This window comes from Clavelina lepadiformis, chromosome 7, assembly GCF_947623445.1.
Source record: "Clavelina lepadiformis chromosome 7, kaClaLepa1.1, whole genome shotgun sequence".
Lineage (NCBI taxonomy): Eukaryota > Metazoa > Chordata > Ascidiacea > Aplousobranchia > Clavelinidae > Clavelina > Clavelina lepadiformis.
Window position 1 is genome coordinate 14211793 of NC_135246.1, and position 15168 is coordinate 14226960.

Here is a 15168-nt window from a genome sequence, read left to right on the forward strand (position 1 = left end):
ATGGTGCTAACCTTGTTATGGCATAATACAACAAGATATATTCTCCAAAACCAAATCAAAATTGTAACTCTTACACGCAAGAGACTCATCAATCTGTATGCTGAACTTTTTTATTTTCATGCGGATTTATAATAAACAAACAGGGCAAGTTAGTTGTTTGGTCGCTAATTTATAATAGATAAACAAAGGTTTGAATATACTTTCCTGCTGGGACTGCGGCTACGCTTTTTTAAAATAGAACCAGGTTTATGTTACCTGCCGGCTTATTGAAGTTGTTTTCAGCTTTACCTAGAAAGCAGTATAGCCTATATCCTGAGTGTCAGTAACAAAACTGACATTTTAGTGCTATGGTGTTATCTAACAAAAAAATATTGTCACTAAACATTTTTTAAAGTTTGCATTTTACCTCATGCAGATATAGAACTCACACATCACATTCTTCATAAGCTTAATTCACTAGCAGTAAAATTAAATTTCCATGAAAGAAATCAGGTTGTTTGCATCTTGTTATGAATTACATTTTATCTGATTTTCATTGACTACAACTGAGGCATTAATGAAGGACACTATGAATGGAGTTACTGATGCAAACAATGTTCGTCCACCATCACGAATTCGAAGAGATAAATCAAGATCGAGTTCAAAGTTAAAATGGAATGAAGTCTCAACTGTTCATGATCGGCCTTCAGTGTAAGTAGATTAGAATTTCTGCACGTTTTCTTATTATTTCTCATTTTCATGTTTTGCTATTTTTCCGAGTTGAACCTGTCTCCTTAACTTAAATAGATTTGAAGGCGAAAGGTGCTTACCAATATAAACCTGTTTAGGCAAAATCCAAGTTTAAAAGTGCAAGATTACGAACCGGGATACGCACTGCGCAAAATTGCGCTTCTTTACGAGAAGAATCAAAATGAAGAAGTTGCATCCCTTATCAAGAATTTGTCAACTGCAACTTTGAACAAAGTTTACCCTGAATTCCCTATAGAAATGTTCATTGAAGGAATACCTCACACTCTTTGCATCATCAATTCGTTGTATTCTCGAGTATTTACAGAGGTTGGCTTTTTATATAGTACATATACTTTTATATTTTTGTGCAATCAATTGGAAAATCATATTTTGTTTGCAGGATCCAAATCATTTCCCAAGTGATAAATTATCATTAGGAAGTCTTATCACACAAATTGTGAAGTTGTATGCTCGCAGCATGTCCAGTGACATGCCTAAACTGAAACAGTGGGATATCATGGAAGGACAGTGCAAAAATTTGTTAAAGGTTTGCATTTTTTAATAGGCTATTGTATACGTGTTGTTTCATGAGAGTTTAAAATTATGAGATAAAAGACTTGGTAGCATATGAAATCTCTCATCTATTGTAGGTCGCAGGTTACGTGGATGGTGTTGGGATATTGAAGATGTTGCGTCATCGACGACGATGTCTTGAACGAGCCTTGGAGGGCCTTGGGGAGCATGGCTTAGTAGAAGTTGAAACGTCAGCAATAGGAGTCGAAGAAATTAACACAGAGTTAATGCCCATGTCTTCTGCACTTAGAGTTGAATTAGACAGAATGATAGCAAATTGTAAATTATCCATGCAAAAGTTATTGCAAACGACTCGATCTTTATCTCGTCGTGACTCAAATTGCTCTTCACAATCACCAACAAGAAAGGGTGCTGTTTTTTCATTTGACTCTAACAAAGGTGAAAGGAATTCAAACACACTAGAAAGACCTTCAGATTGCAATCATCAAAGGATGATGCAATACACATCAGCAAATATACAGGTAAAATTAATTAATGCAACAAAACAGTCTGTATCCAACCATCCAGAGTTTATGTCAAGTTTGTGAACTCACTGGTATCCATTTGCATCTTCTGTAGCATCTAATTTTTGTTGGTATGGAAAAACATAAAAAATCTTGTTTAGTAATCAATTTGTTTTAACCATTAGGAACGTCTTTACAAGAACAAAGCTGTTTTAAATGTAATCGAGCCAACAATGAATTATGCGCAACTTCCCCATATTGTGTCAGTACTGCAGGTGAGCTTTCTACTTTGAAAATTTTATGCTTTTATCATTTGTATGACTAGTCCTAACAGATTTTGGGAAATACAAACAACACTTGAGGTAATAAAAATTTCAGCATACAGTCTGTCCATGTCTTGTGAAAATGTATACAATTTTCTAACATATTCATGCCATTTTTCTGTTTCAGGATCGCATAGAATGTGACAAAGACCTTCTTTTGACATTTTCACAATTACGCAAAGAAATTATAACTGTGCCTGCTGATGCCAAACTTGCTCCTGCTTTAAATCATTATTCAAAAGCATTTAACGCCGTTATTAATGTTTTGAAAGTTAGTAGATTTCTTACTGATAAATAGTTAAAATGTTAAGTTTTACTGGTGAAGTTATCTGACAAAAGGTATGTGATTTTCAATTAGGAATTTGTACCTGATGACCCTGGAACTCCTGAAACTTTATCAACAAGTGGTTTTCGAAGTGACACTGAATCCAGCGTGAGCCCAACAAAATCAAAGGCTTCTTCTCAAGCATCAAGAAGTCACAACGGTATGGTTTATTTTTTGCTGCAAAATAGATAAATTAATTTTTAAATACTATTAAATATATATGCCTTACAAAATACTGTTTCGCTTTGGAATATTCTTTTTGAATTAGCGATTTACCTAGTTGGGTATGACAGAAATATTTTTTGGTTGTAAATGGATAAACTGGTTCAAGTGCATATGGGAGTGGTTAACATTTGGCTTTGGCAACACTCTTGGTTTTGCGCTACCAGAAAATTACCAGTTAATTGATTCTAATACAGGATAATGGTACTTGAGCGAATAGTTGTAGTGGTTCATTGTGAAGTCGCGCTTAGAGAAACTAAATTTATTTTATTTCACTTGTGAAAATTTGGGCTTTGTAATGTTTGCTTTAAGTACACTTCCATGGCTAAACTTCTTTGTTTGTCTTTTGAACAACAACTTTGTCTTTTTTTGCATAAACATGATGTCTGTAGATGTTGTTTGATGCTGAAACTCTAGTAACTTTATGGGAAATCTACGCACCCTTCATTTTGCACGTAATATCATTATCACTGAGGTCGTGGTCTGTGGGAATAGGGCAGATAATATGGTGAAGACAAGTAGTTTTAACTGTGAGGTCACCATATTTGACCTTTCCATGTAAGAAGTGTCTCTCACTGATCTAGCTACGAAAGGAATTTTGTCATTTGATCTGCCACCCTGGGCCTGACAAGTTTAAATGGACGCCAGAATGCCACACTTAGGTGACAACAAATTAAAATATATCGCGTGCGTAGCTACAACAATGCTTTTGTTAGACAAGTAATGTGATCTTCAATTAATCTGTAAAATCTCTTTGTTTCAACAATAATATATTTGATCGTGTTAATAAGCGGTGTTTGTTCTTTCTAAAAATTAAATCATTGAGGCAAAACTGAGACAAAAATAAAACTTCATAGTATTATATTGATAATAGCGATATATAATATTGACTACAAAAATGCAGAATATTTGAAATATCTTTCCATAAAGGTAATGGCTTAACAGCTGAAATTATGACGAACCATCTATCCATTATCACAAAATAATGTGTCTTATCATAACATTTCCAGCGTAAGATTTGTTATGACAACCTACTATGTAATGAAGTTTAGTGCCCAGAGAATTTGACATAAACTTAAACAAACATTTTAAATGAAGTATATAATCTCAAATGTATGTCTTTTGTCAGAAAATATAATAAGACAAACAATCTTAACAATTTCACTTGTAAGATTCCAACAGCACTGTAATAATGTTACCTTAATGTCAGATATATGACATGATGAAACTTTGGATGATAAGTATGCGTGCCAATAATCAACACATGTAATGTACACTAGCCAAGACATTACTTATTGTTGTGATACCTCCTTTCTCCTACATTAAAATTTACAACTTCTAGAATTAGTGGTTTCCTGGAAGTTCAGTCGATTGGTTTCTGAAGACAGTTTTATTGAACCACTCATAAAGTACAAGTATGCCAAAGCTTTATTTAACTCACATAAAGTATGACGTAGCAATATAGATTATCCATGTATGCACATTTTGCAGCCATTCAGGATAAAAATCCTCGTTATAGCGACAAAAACAATAACAAAATCATGCAAAACATATTGCAATGTGGAGATATAAGCACCTCGATTCAAATAATCCTTGTATGGTGTTTAGTATTCCTTAGAAAACTGGAATGTAGGAATAGCATTTTTAAGTTTTTTATGTTTTTAAGAAACCTCTTAGGGAAATCCATACAACCATTTATTTGGCTGTATAAATACCACTTTACAGACACTTCAAAACTTGATTTATTGAAAATTGGTTGCTCTGATCAGTTCACCTGTGTCCGATCTAAGCTAAGAGCAAAACATTTTTCAGACTCCTTTATTTGACTTACTACGCTTAATAGTTATAAATCAACCACACATACAACTTTACAAGAAAGGAAGGATTGCTCACCAGAAAAATAAATGTGACGGGTTATTTTTATCCTCAAATTTGTTTCATTGGAAATTAACATAGCAAATATATTTGTAAGTCTACTGAGCAAACATCTTAAACCATTTTAATGTTTGACGTATTCCATGTCTAAGCAAACAAGAAGTGTTTAATATGTGTCATATTGGTGCGCTGTTGTCTAGATCGTGTCAATCACTGAGTTAATACGTAAGTGAAACGTCATAAACTTTTAACTTCCAAAATATTTTCTTTGGGAAATGCACATGACCATTGAACCTTTATAGTACATGGAGTAGTTTATAAATCCATCCCTTCTGTCATCAGTGATGTAGAAAAGTTTTTATCTTTGTCACATCATAACTACACAGACAATACTCCTTTTTTAAGCTTTGTTCCTATTCATAGAGATTTAGAGTAAATGTTTTGTTGTACCAATTACTGTTTTAAGAGTAAGTGGTAATTTAGCTACACATGGTCTCCACATTTGCTTTGTTAATCCAGGTGTCCTAGCTTTAGGTGCTTAGACCAGGATGTGGTTTTACCGGTGTGTCAACAAAATGACAATTGACTTTTTGTTATAAACTCGAAAACTGACTTTTAATATTTAAGAGTTTTGTATTTTTCATGTGAAATTCCTGTTAGTTGCAGTGTTTCCAAACATAAGAATTCTATTTTTGTATTTGATTTTGTATTTTTGATTAAATATGCCCTGTCAATTCAATTTGTGATAAATAGTCTGTTTAGTAATTCACTTCATGACAATTTACTGTATACTAAAGTGCTTTCATTTATGGTAGCAATCCAACCAAATGTGATGACACTGCACTGTCTTAAAGGTTGCTTTACATGAGACATTCAAGTGTTTGAGTGAGACAAACAATAAGAATAAAAGATTAACTTCGACTAACATAAGAAGGCAAAAGCCTGTTATCTGGGTATGAAGTATCAATATCTGTAACATTCAAACTTCAAGAGCTCTTAAGAATTCAAATAATATAAACACAAAACAACAAACTCCAAAAGGCCCTGGTATTGACACAATATTCTTTTCTACAATATGTCATAGGCGCCACATGATAATGTTTTGCGTATATTATATTTATTGTTTTTAGGTTCATTTGATGAAGTTGCAAATGACCGAATCCATCAAAACAATGTTGATGCTTCGTCAGGTAAACAATTATCACCATTTAATGTTCTGTATTTCTTCATGCTTTTGATTCATGGTCAAGTGCAGTTTTCTTTTTTGTTAAAGGAGATTGTGTTGTATGTGCTTTTAAGAACACCTTGAAACCCTTTAATATTTACCTCTTTTTCGATATATCGTGCGTATCACTGTCTCTTAGAAGATATATTGCATTTTACAGATTCGGCATCAAACCATACGTTAAAACCCCGTAACAATGCTCCGTCGTATGAAGCAGTTGCTTTGTTGCAACGTGAATGTGATAAGCTTCGCCATGAGCTTCATCGAGCTCAAAAATCAATCGATCGTCTTCGAGTTAGAGAAAAAGAATTAGTTGAAAGGTTTGGTGTAGTAATGCTTCTTTGATTATTGTAGATACCTGTAGACCATAATTTCAAGAATATATACGTGCATATATACTGTATGTATGTTACTCTTTTACTTCTGTAGTAAAATTGGAAATATAGAAAATTTGGTGTGAGTTACTTCCTGTTGTAGGTGAAATCTAGGTGATTGAAATTTACCTGCACTAGCTTGTAACGTTCTTCATATGTGTCGTAATTAGACTATCAAGACAAGCTCAACGCTCATTTGATGGTGGAAGTGGAAAATTTGAAGATTTAAGCTCAGGTCAAGCTCGTCCTAGTGAGCTGGCCCGTGCCTTTCGTAACCTCTACAGTGACGGGCGACTTCAGGCACTTGATGCTCTTGATGAAGTGTGTCGAACAGATGATGATATAAAGTCTAAACTTCTCTTCTCAGTCATGGTGGTATGTTTTTATAGAATATATGAAGCTTGACGGTGTTGTAGGATGTAGTTTGTAATTCAACGCTCAGGTATTTTGCCTGTTTATTTTACTGAATATAATTGTTTTTTGTAGTTGAGTTTTCGATCATGTACGGATACACTGGATCATGTCCATCATAATTTACATAACATCATGTGTGCTTCAAGAATGGGTGGTAACGCTAAGCATGATGCAGCTGTACGAGAAGTAGAAACTGCCTTCAGCAACTATCTAAAGAAAACAACTCAACAATATGACACTTCAAAAAATGTTGAGGTAATCCACATTTTTATTGGAAAATGTATTGTTGCATTATTTCAGAAGAGCAGCATAGACTTGGTAAATTTGCAATGGTGCCTAAGTTTTATAAAATTTCATGGAATTGTTTTTGCAGGATGTTTTCAACCAAATTTGTGACGCGCTGTATGACAAGCCACGCTTAACACAGTCCACTGCGCTTCGTTCCTATGTGAAAGAATGCATCAATCTGTCATGGTCGATAGCAGTCCAAAGGCCACCTCTTTTCCTGGAGTATGATGCCTCTACCTTTGACACTCAGAAGCACGACCGGTTCCACACTTCAGATCGTGCATCTGATCAAATTGTCTCTTATCTGTGGCCTTCACTCCTGGAGAAACAATCAGCCAAATGTGTTGCCAAGGGTATTGTAGTAACTGGTGTCTAGCCGTTGAATTCTTGTCCTTCGTAATTATTTTATTGGTAGTTTTTAACGTGGTTCACTTTTTGTTGCCTCATAATCTATATTGTTCCGTTTATTAACATGAGATTTCGTATTGTGCATCTGAAGTATTGAAAACTTGCACCAGTGCTTCCGTTAATCGTTTTTGTAATGAGTTATACCAATTGCCCGGCAAAGTTTCAAGTTTTGTGATTTGCCTGCTTGTAATGATGTAATCTGTCATTCAACTGCATTTCAGCATTGCTAGACCCTGCCAGGTTTTTGTGTAATTATGCTGGGTTTTCTAAATATAAAGTGATTAATAAAGGCTTTAACTGATTTCTGTGCTAGTTTCTTTGACACTATTCATGAATTACAATTACGACCACCAATATCTGGAGATAATGTTTGTACCTCTGTGTTTCTGACATCATTGTGTATTTTTATCGCTGTATTATTTATGTTGATTTCCTTATATTGTGACTTGTTGTGTATTACCAAAATGGGTTGACCAGAACATTGCCAAGCGTAGTAAGTAGTTTTGCCAATTGAGTCTTTCCATTGATATTTTTACCACAGTGCTATTATATTAGGATATTTGCAACTTAGTCAACCCGACTGAGTAACCATTCGAAATGTATGTATTTAGCTTTTCAACTAAGGTTGTAAATAATTTAATTGATGCATTTTTATCATTGGATATGATGAACAGCAGCTCAAATGTGTAAACAGCATTCTTTCTTTTTTGAGGTGCTTCCATATATTGTTGGTTAATATAATGTAGATGGCCACTGTTAACAAATGTTCTATTTTTCTACTTTTTTAATTCTGTGGTGATAAGTGATGTTGTAGCATTGTAATTTTGTTGTACAAGACATCGATGCACTTGCCACTGTGAGGTAACACTGTACTGATAATTAATACCAACTTCTTTGATTCTTGCTGTGGTATATCAGAACAATCTTTATTTGTTTCAGCAATTTTTACCATACATTATTGGCTTCAACCTGTTATTGGTTGTATTTTACCCTGAACATAATGCAACAGGTTGTGAATATTTTTGCAGATTTTTATAAAGTAATTCACCTCAGACTACATCTGGCGTCATCACTGGCTGTGCGAGTGTAATCCCTTTCTATTTTCCTTCAAGTCAGAGTCAGACAAGTGATATTTATGTATTCTACAGATGAAGCTACAAAATTATGCAATACAGCATGACATAGTGTGATTTCAAACTATGATTACAAGCATCATATACCAGTGTACTAGTGACATAATAAACACGGCTGGGGGAACATAAAGTTGGTAACTTATGGAATAGGACGACATTGCACAACATTCCTTGTATGACCCACAGAAGGACAACATACATAAAACTAAAATAGCATAAAGAACATTTCACATAAATATATGTCACTGTACATTTTGGGTAAGTGTGAGACAACCATTTAGTCTAAGTAATACAAATGCAGCAATCAAAGACAAAATAACACAATTATGTTATAGGTTTGATTGCAGTTATAACAATCATTGAGTCACGGTCAGCACTATATTATGGTTCTTCAATAATTTTTTAAATTGCTGAAGGTGCAAAATCAATTGCTGGCTGCTTCCATCGTCACATTGACAGGACGTGGGTTTTGTTTCAAGTGCAATAAACTGGATCGCATGCGCGACACATCCTTGTTTCCTTTTGATACTTTTGGATTGAAATCGCACAACTTTGACACTCTTTCCCATTCTGTACCAGGTGTAGACTGGTCACGTTCCTGGACGAACTGTTTCTCAGCAGTTCTAAAAAAAGGTCACAAGTAAGTACAGCACAACATTTAGTACAGAATTAATTAACAACTAAGGTGCAACGAAACTTCCTTGACAGCATTGCTATTTGCTTTCCATTCATACAGTATTTTCAAATTAATCAAGTCAACCTACAAAAGCCTGCATAAGTGAAACATACACATAAATTATTTTTGTCTACAGAAAACTTTCATACTAATTGTATCTCATATTTCCCAAGAAATGGATTTTGATGTGTGTAAGCCAAAGTACATGCACTCACACAATAATATCAACCTCTGCAATTGCGCTAAATTTAGCTATGGTTTGAATCTGTTTTATAGTGGAAAATGCTGTTGTAATATATCTCTATCATATTGATAAAACGGTCAATTACATGCTACATTTTTAAAAAGTTCTATCTACATTCCTATGCAAGCATGCAGTATGGGAATGGCTATATAAATTTGAACTTTATTATCTGATACACTTACACTACTAATTAGTTTCATAGTCTGAGTTAATAATAAAGAACGCATGAAAAGCATCGGGTGCTGACATTTTTTACTCCATTCATTGGTAAAGCCAACTTTTCATCAGTTAATTCATATGAAGCAAACCAATATTTACCAAACTCCATTTTCACCATTTATTTGGTAAAATGTTCTACAACCACGACAGGTCAACTAAGTACTACAAATACTTTAAGCGAAACTAACATCAATGCTATGCATACCTCTCACGAAGAAAAGCTTCATTGGCTAGTCTATATTTGAAATATTTTCAAACATAATAGATACATACATAAATTATGGAAAAGCAAATAAATAAACTCGAGCTCAAACACACAAAAGATCATGGGTCCTTGAACTTTTTTTTGCAAAAGCAACTAACGTTGCAATCGCTTATTGGAAAAAGAACAGTCAAAAAATTAATGTACATAAACAATGCAAATCAAAACCAAATGATATATTTAAATTGGTCATTTTTTGTGTAAAACATGTAGATTTTATAAATAAATAGTTTTTTCCGTTACCTATTGCTTTCCTTAGTTTTTTCCACTTGCTCTTGCCTGTTGCGATCCCAGTCTTCCAGCTCTTTTTGTGCTTGAGCAAGTAATTCTTGCTGCTTTCGCTCAGCCTCGCGGTCTAGCACAAATCAATCAAAAACATAATAATCCAAGTTCTGGCTCCTTTCACAAAATAGTGAAGTGAATTCACCATTTAACAAAAATTTAGTTGTGACGATTTTTTAATACAGTGAGACCTCGTTAAACCTGGACAGCAACTAAAATAAAATTATATTTTTTGTATGATCCGACCCAGTGTCGAACCCCAGAACCACCGTATTAAACACGAATGCTCTAAGCCAGAAGTAACGAACATGCAGCCGCAAATCGGTTTGACAACCGCTCTTGCATGGCGAAGCATTCCGGCGGGACCAGCAGTCTTGAACTTTCTTTTCTATTCGTTTCTAATCTTTGCGCAATGCGATATCAAAAACTGATAGCACGATTGAGTTGCAGCAGTATGTCTTCAATAGATTGCCGCACTCAACCGATGTACTGTACGTATTTTTTTGCGACCGCGGAAGCGTTGTTTGTTACTGTTGATGAACAATTTATTTTTTCGTTTCTAAAATACTGCACAGTATTTCATAGTATGACTAAGGCATACTGAATAGCACAGCTAAATTTTTTTACAAAGCGCAATGCTGTACAGTACTGTACTTTTGAATCAATAAAGACCGCAACGTTATTATGCGTAGATAATCGGCTATTGTTTCGTCAACTAACTACATACTGTATTAGGACAATCGTGAATCATTTTCGCTTAACTGTTAATAATCCGGTTTATCGGATTTTATTGCTATTGATTTAGCACGTTTGTTCCAAAACTTTTGTGTCGGAGTCGGACAGCGGGGTTTCCGGATTAAAGGGGTAAAATGCATAGGAAGAAATCGATTCCCGGCAGTTTTGTGTCGGATAGCGGTGATTCCGGTTCATCGGGGTCCGGATTAACGAGGTCTCACTGTATTTTCTAAAACATATTGCTGAGTAAAACATATTTCTGGCAATTTTTTGTCACAAGTGTTGGATAAAAATGTTATTTTAAGCTTTTTAAACTTTCAGCTTGTTTTGTTTCAACTCTGATTGTAAATTTGTTATAAAATTGGTGCAGTGTGACGTCACAATGGCCCAACATTTTAACTTCATAATTGTAGCTTGTATAGTAACAATGATCATTCTTGGCATAGTCTCAGTGAGTCAGTATACCAGGGTTGCCTTATTGGCGATTTTATTGCTACTGGTATCTTACCAGGTTAATTACAGGTAGCGTGATTCTGGATAAATTAAGGAATGTTATCATCACGTAAATGTACCTAAACTGTCTGCTGATTGTTTTTGCTATGTCTGTGGTCTATACATTAGTTTAGAACAAGTGAAATACAAAATAAAGGTACAAGCAAAGTTTTCTTACACTTTTGAACTTTATTTTGGAATGAAAATTGGTGACCAAGATAAACACTGGGCACCTTGAATTCAGAACCACACTTTCCAAGTCAACAAGAATTAAATGATTTAGTTAGAGACATGGGGCTCACGTCAAATGCCGAACTTCCGACTTCAAGGTTGAAACAATGGATCTTGTTAGATTAATCATGTCGATGTTCTTCGTCGAGAAAAAGGCATGAAAGATTTTCAAGGTATTTTTCTGTGGCAGGCTCTCTTTGCTTCTGCAGTAATGTTAATAACCTTTTTGAAGAAATGGGAATTGCTCATGACCCAAAGGAGTGGCGCCTATTTATAGACAGTTCTTCCCGAAGTTTGAAATGTGTCCTCCTTCATAATGGAAACCAGTATCCATCCATACCCGTTGGCCATTCCGTCCAAATGAGAGAAGATTACAAAAATGTAAAGTTCCTCCTTACCTATGTCAGATACAACTGGCACCTTTGTGGAGATTTCAAAATGATCGGGTTCTTGAAAGGATTGCGAGGAGGTTATACAAAACATTCTTGTTTTCTTTGTTTATGGGACTTCCGAGCTGACACTGAACGCTACTCTCGAAAAGATTGGCCAGAGAGAACGTTTTTTGTTCCTGGCACACAAGATGTGAAGCACGATCCTTTGGTGGATTCGGAAAAAATTTTAATGCCTCCTTTGCACATCAAGCTTGGCCTTGTCAAGCAATTTGTCAAGGCCATGAATAAAGATGAAGATGGTTTTCAGCAAATCTCTGCCCTGTTTCGTTTTTTATCAGAAGCTAAGAAGAAGGCTGGAATTTTTTCTGGGCCGCAGGTTCGACTTATGCTCCAGTGTAAAGAACTTGAAAATAAAATGACTACGAGAGAAGCAGGAGCATGGAAGGCATTTCGAGAAGTAGTTAATTCTTTTCTTGGTAATAAACGAAGCGATGACTATAAAGTTTTGGTGAACAATCTGATGGAGGAATACGAAAAATTGGGATGTCGTATGTCCTTGAAAATTAGGGATGGGCCGAGACGAACCCAAACCCGAATAGATTCGCCGAATATCGCCTTTATGGAAGATTCGGGCGAACACGAATACCAACAATGGCGAACCCGAATACAATATTACTTATAAATTTACTTACTTTTGTTAAAAATTATGATCTAGTTTCCCGACAAAGCTAAACTAGAGTCAGCAGTACTTACAATGAAGGTCGTTTTCCTAATGAATTTGCTTTTTCAATCGTTTTTTAAACACTATTTTTCAAAGGAAAGCGATTTGTTTTTCGATTACATCATGTTACAAGCAAGACTTGACAACTTTTGGATGAAATTTTATTGTTTGGTTCTAATACGAATAGATTCGGGATTCGTTCGTGTCGACCTTCATGATATTTGGGTTCGCACGAACCCGAATAATCTTCCTCGCGGCACATCCCTATTGAAAATGCATTACCTGCACTCTCACCTTGATTTTTTTAGTCCAAATATGGGTGATGTAATTGTAAGCGAAGAACAAGGTGAAAGATTTTACCAGGACATTTCTGATATGGAAAGAAGATACCAAGGAAGGTGGAGTTGCAACATGATGGGGGATTATTTGTGGTCCATAATACGAGAAGATTTCTCAGTTCATAGACGCAAATCACGCAAACAAAACCACTTCTGAAGTTTTTTGGAATGTTTGCAATTTATATCCTTATATAATGCATGAGTAGGCTATATTATGCACAATACTTTTTTGTGTTAGCGTGTTTGTGAGTCTTATACAAAATTATGCTGATTAATACTGAAAAATTTGAGTAAAATCAGAAAAAGCGATATTTCTTCAAAAGTTAGGACACTTCAGGAGAAATATTTGTATTTTTGTGATTAGTTTCGAGTAGCAAAACACCATACATAAACATTTTTATGCAACTAAAACTTCCGCAAAATTTTGTTACTATGAGAATTAATATAATATACTATAAACAAGTTACAACTAACCTTTCTCTGCCAACAATTTAGTGTTTTCTTCTCTCCAGATTCGAATCTTCTCTGGTTCTGATCGAAGTTGTTCTAACCGAGCATCTGCTGCTGCAATTGCGGCATACGCCTGTGATGGATCCATATGTTCTTCCATTTCCCCACCGACAAACTCATCACCGTTTGTCATAGGTGGTGGCTCAGCAGCACCCATGTCTTGCACATTGAAGAAGTCATCTAGGCAAAAAGCAATAGTCAAAGAAATCAGAAAATTGGCAACCTGCATGTATATCAAGGCAATCTAAATTTTTCAAAGTATGATATAAATTGGGTTGCCCAAAATTTTAACATAAAATTACTGAAATGAATTACCACCAGCTGGAGGGGGAGCATCTCCGGTAACATCAAATCCATTCACTGCTGGTTGTTCATTGCTTTCAAAAGCAAGCACATCATTTTCAAGACCTTGCAAATATGAAAATAAATAACACCCAACAATGTCACCATTGTGAGTTTAACTCAGTTTGGAAAAACTTACAAAATGGAAAGTTATATTTCACCTACTGCAAAATAGACTATACTACTGCATGCGTTGTCAAAACAGGCTCTTTAAAACAAACTATGAACTTACACATTAAGTTTTAATCACAATGTACACTTTATAGACACAGGTCCATTGAGAAAATATATGCTTAGGTTTTTATAACCTTACCAGCTATTTCATTCTCTTGCTGTGCTAGAAACGCAGCAGCTGGATCCTCTTCTTGTTGGGGCAGAGGAGGAGGCTGTTCAGTTGCTTCAAAATCATCTCCAAATAAATCAGCCATTATGAATTAATTCACTTGTCTAAGCAGTGACATAAAATATGTAACTTACATAGAAAACAGAATTGAGATTGGTAGAATAACACAGAGCTAACACTTAAAAGCAATGTTCTATCATATTCATACTGAAAGTGTTCGCTGTCTTGAATATCATATTGTAGATTGGTTTGACTATGGTGTAGGTTAGTTGAACTTTTGAAAAAATAAAATTGTGACATATTGCTCACTTAACAATTATCATCCATTTATTTTGGTCATAACCTTATTTGATAGAACATGAACATAAGTTTTGCCTTTAATTTAATAACTGAAGCAAATGGAGGGCAACTGCAAGAAAAAAGTGACCAACTATGAAATGCATCACAACGATCTTTGCAATAATTTAATTAAAGATTATAGACAAATAGAGGAAATTATGAAACAAGCACAAGATTCCTAGAGTTTATTATCATTTACACCTCAAACCAACATATAATAAAGCATTTTTTTGACTCAGGCCAATTTAAAAGTCACAAAGAATAAAGTTTTAGTGCATGCATGCCATCATTAAAAATTGTGTTTCTAACAACATCAATTTCTCATCAAAAGTTGTCATACTTTTAATCCCGTAAAATACTAAGTTTATCATAAATTCAGCTTCTGGATTTTACAAAACACAAAGATGAAACAAAGACTACACTACATTCTGCTGGTTATATGATCTATTTTTAAGTTACAGCAAACTTAAACCAACTTGTGATTTAAATTATTAAACTTTTTTCTGGTTATGGCTTATTATTTTTTACAAAGTGACTATTTCATTTGACAAAATTTGCTAAATCATAATACTGTGACCGGCAGATTTTCGCTGATAGGTCTCTCAATTTAGATGGTGAAAAGAAAGCAAAGCGGTGGCGTAATGGTTCACGATGGAACGTATGCTGGAGGTCTTGGGTTCGAATCTTGT

The 15168-nt window shown here is 34.8% G+C and overlaps 2 protein-coding genes across 3 annotated transcripts; one reads left to right on the forward strand and one right to left on the reverse strand.

Annotated features, from left to right (window-relative positions):
- Positions 1–419: 419 nt before the first annotated feature.
- On the forward strand, positions 420–8239 carry LOC143466252 (uncharacterized). Its single transcript, XM_076964905.1, has 12 exons — positions 420–690; positions 828–1056; positions 1130–1276; positions 1380–1784; positions 1952–2041; positions 2217–2360; positions 2448–2574; positions 5642–5701; positions 5897–6056; positions 6281–6485; positions 6597–6779; positions 6898–8239. The coding sequence occupies exons 1-12, from the start codon at positions 557–559 to the stop codon at positions 7186–7188; spliced, it is 2175 nt and encodes a 724-aa protein (XP_076821020.1). The 5' UTR covers positions 420–556; the 3' UTR covers positions 7189–8239.
- Positions 8240–8338: 99 nt separating this feature from the next.
- On the reverse strand, positions 8339–14282 carry LOC143466255 (clathrin light chain-like). Of its 2 annotated transcripts, none has more exons than XM_076964910.1 (5): positions 14111–14279; positions 13771–13863; positions 13420–13635; positions 9998–10109; positions 8339–8976 (listed from the first exon to the last, which is right to left on the reverse strand). In XM_076964910.1, the coding sequence occupies exons 1-5, from the start codon at positions 14223–14225 to the stop codon at positions 8778–8780; spliced, it is 735 nt and encodes a 244-aa protein (XP_076821025.1). In that variant the 5' UTR covers positions 14226–14279; the 3' UTR covers positions 8339–8777. The 2 variants fall into 2 exon arrangements, with proteins under 2 accessions (XP_076821025.1, XP_076821026.1); XM_076964911.1 differs by lacking the exon at positions 8339–8976 and adding an exon at positions 9673–9727 and having other exon boundaries at positions 14111–14282.
- Between the last annotated feature and the right edge of the window lie 886 nt (positions 14283–15168).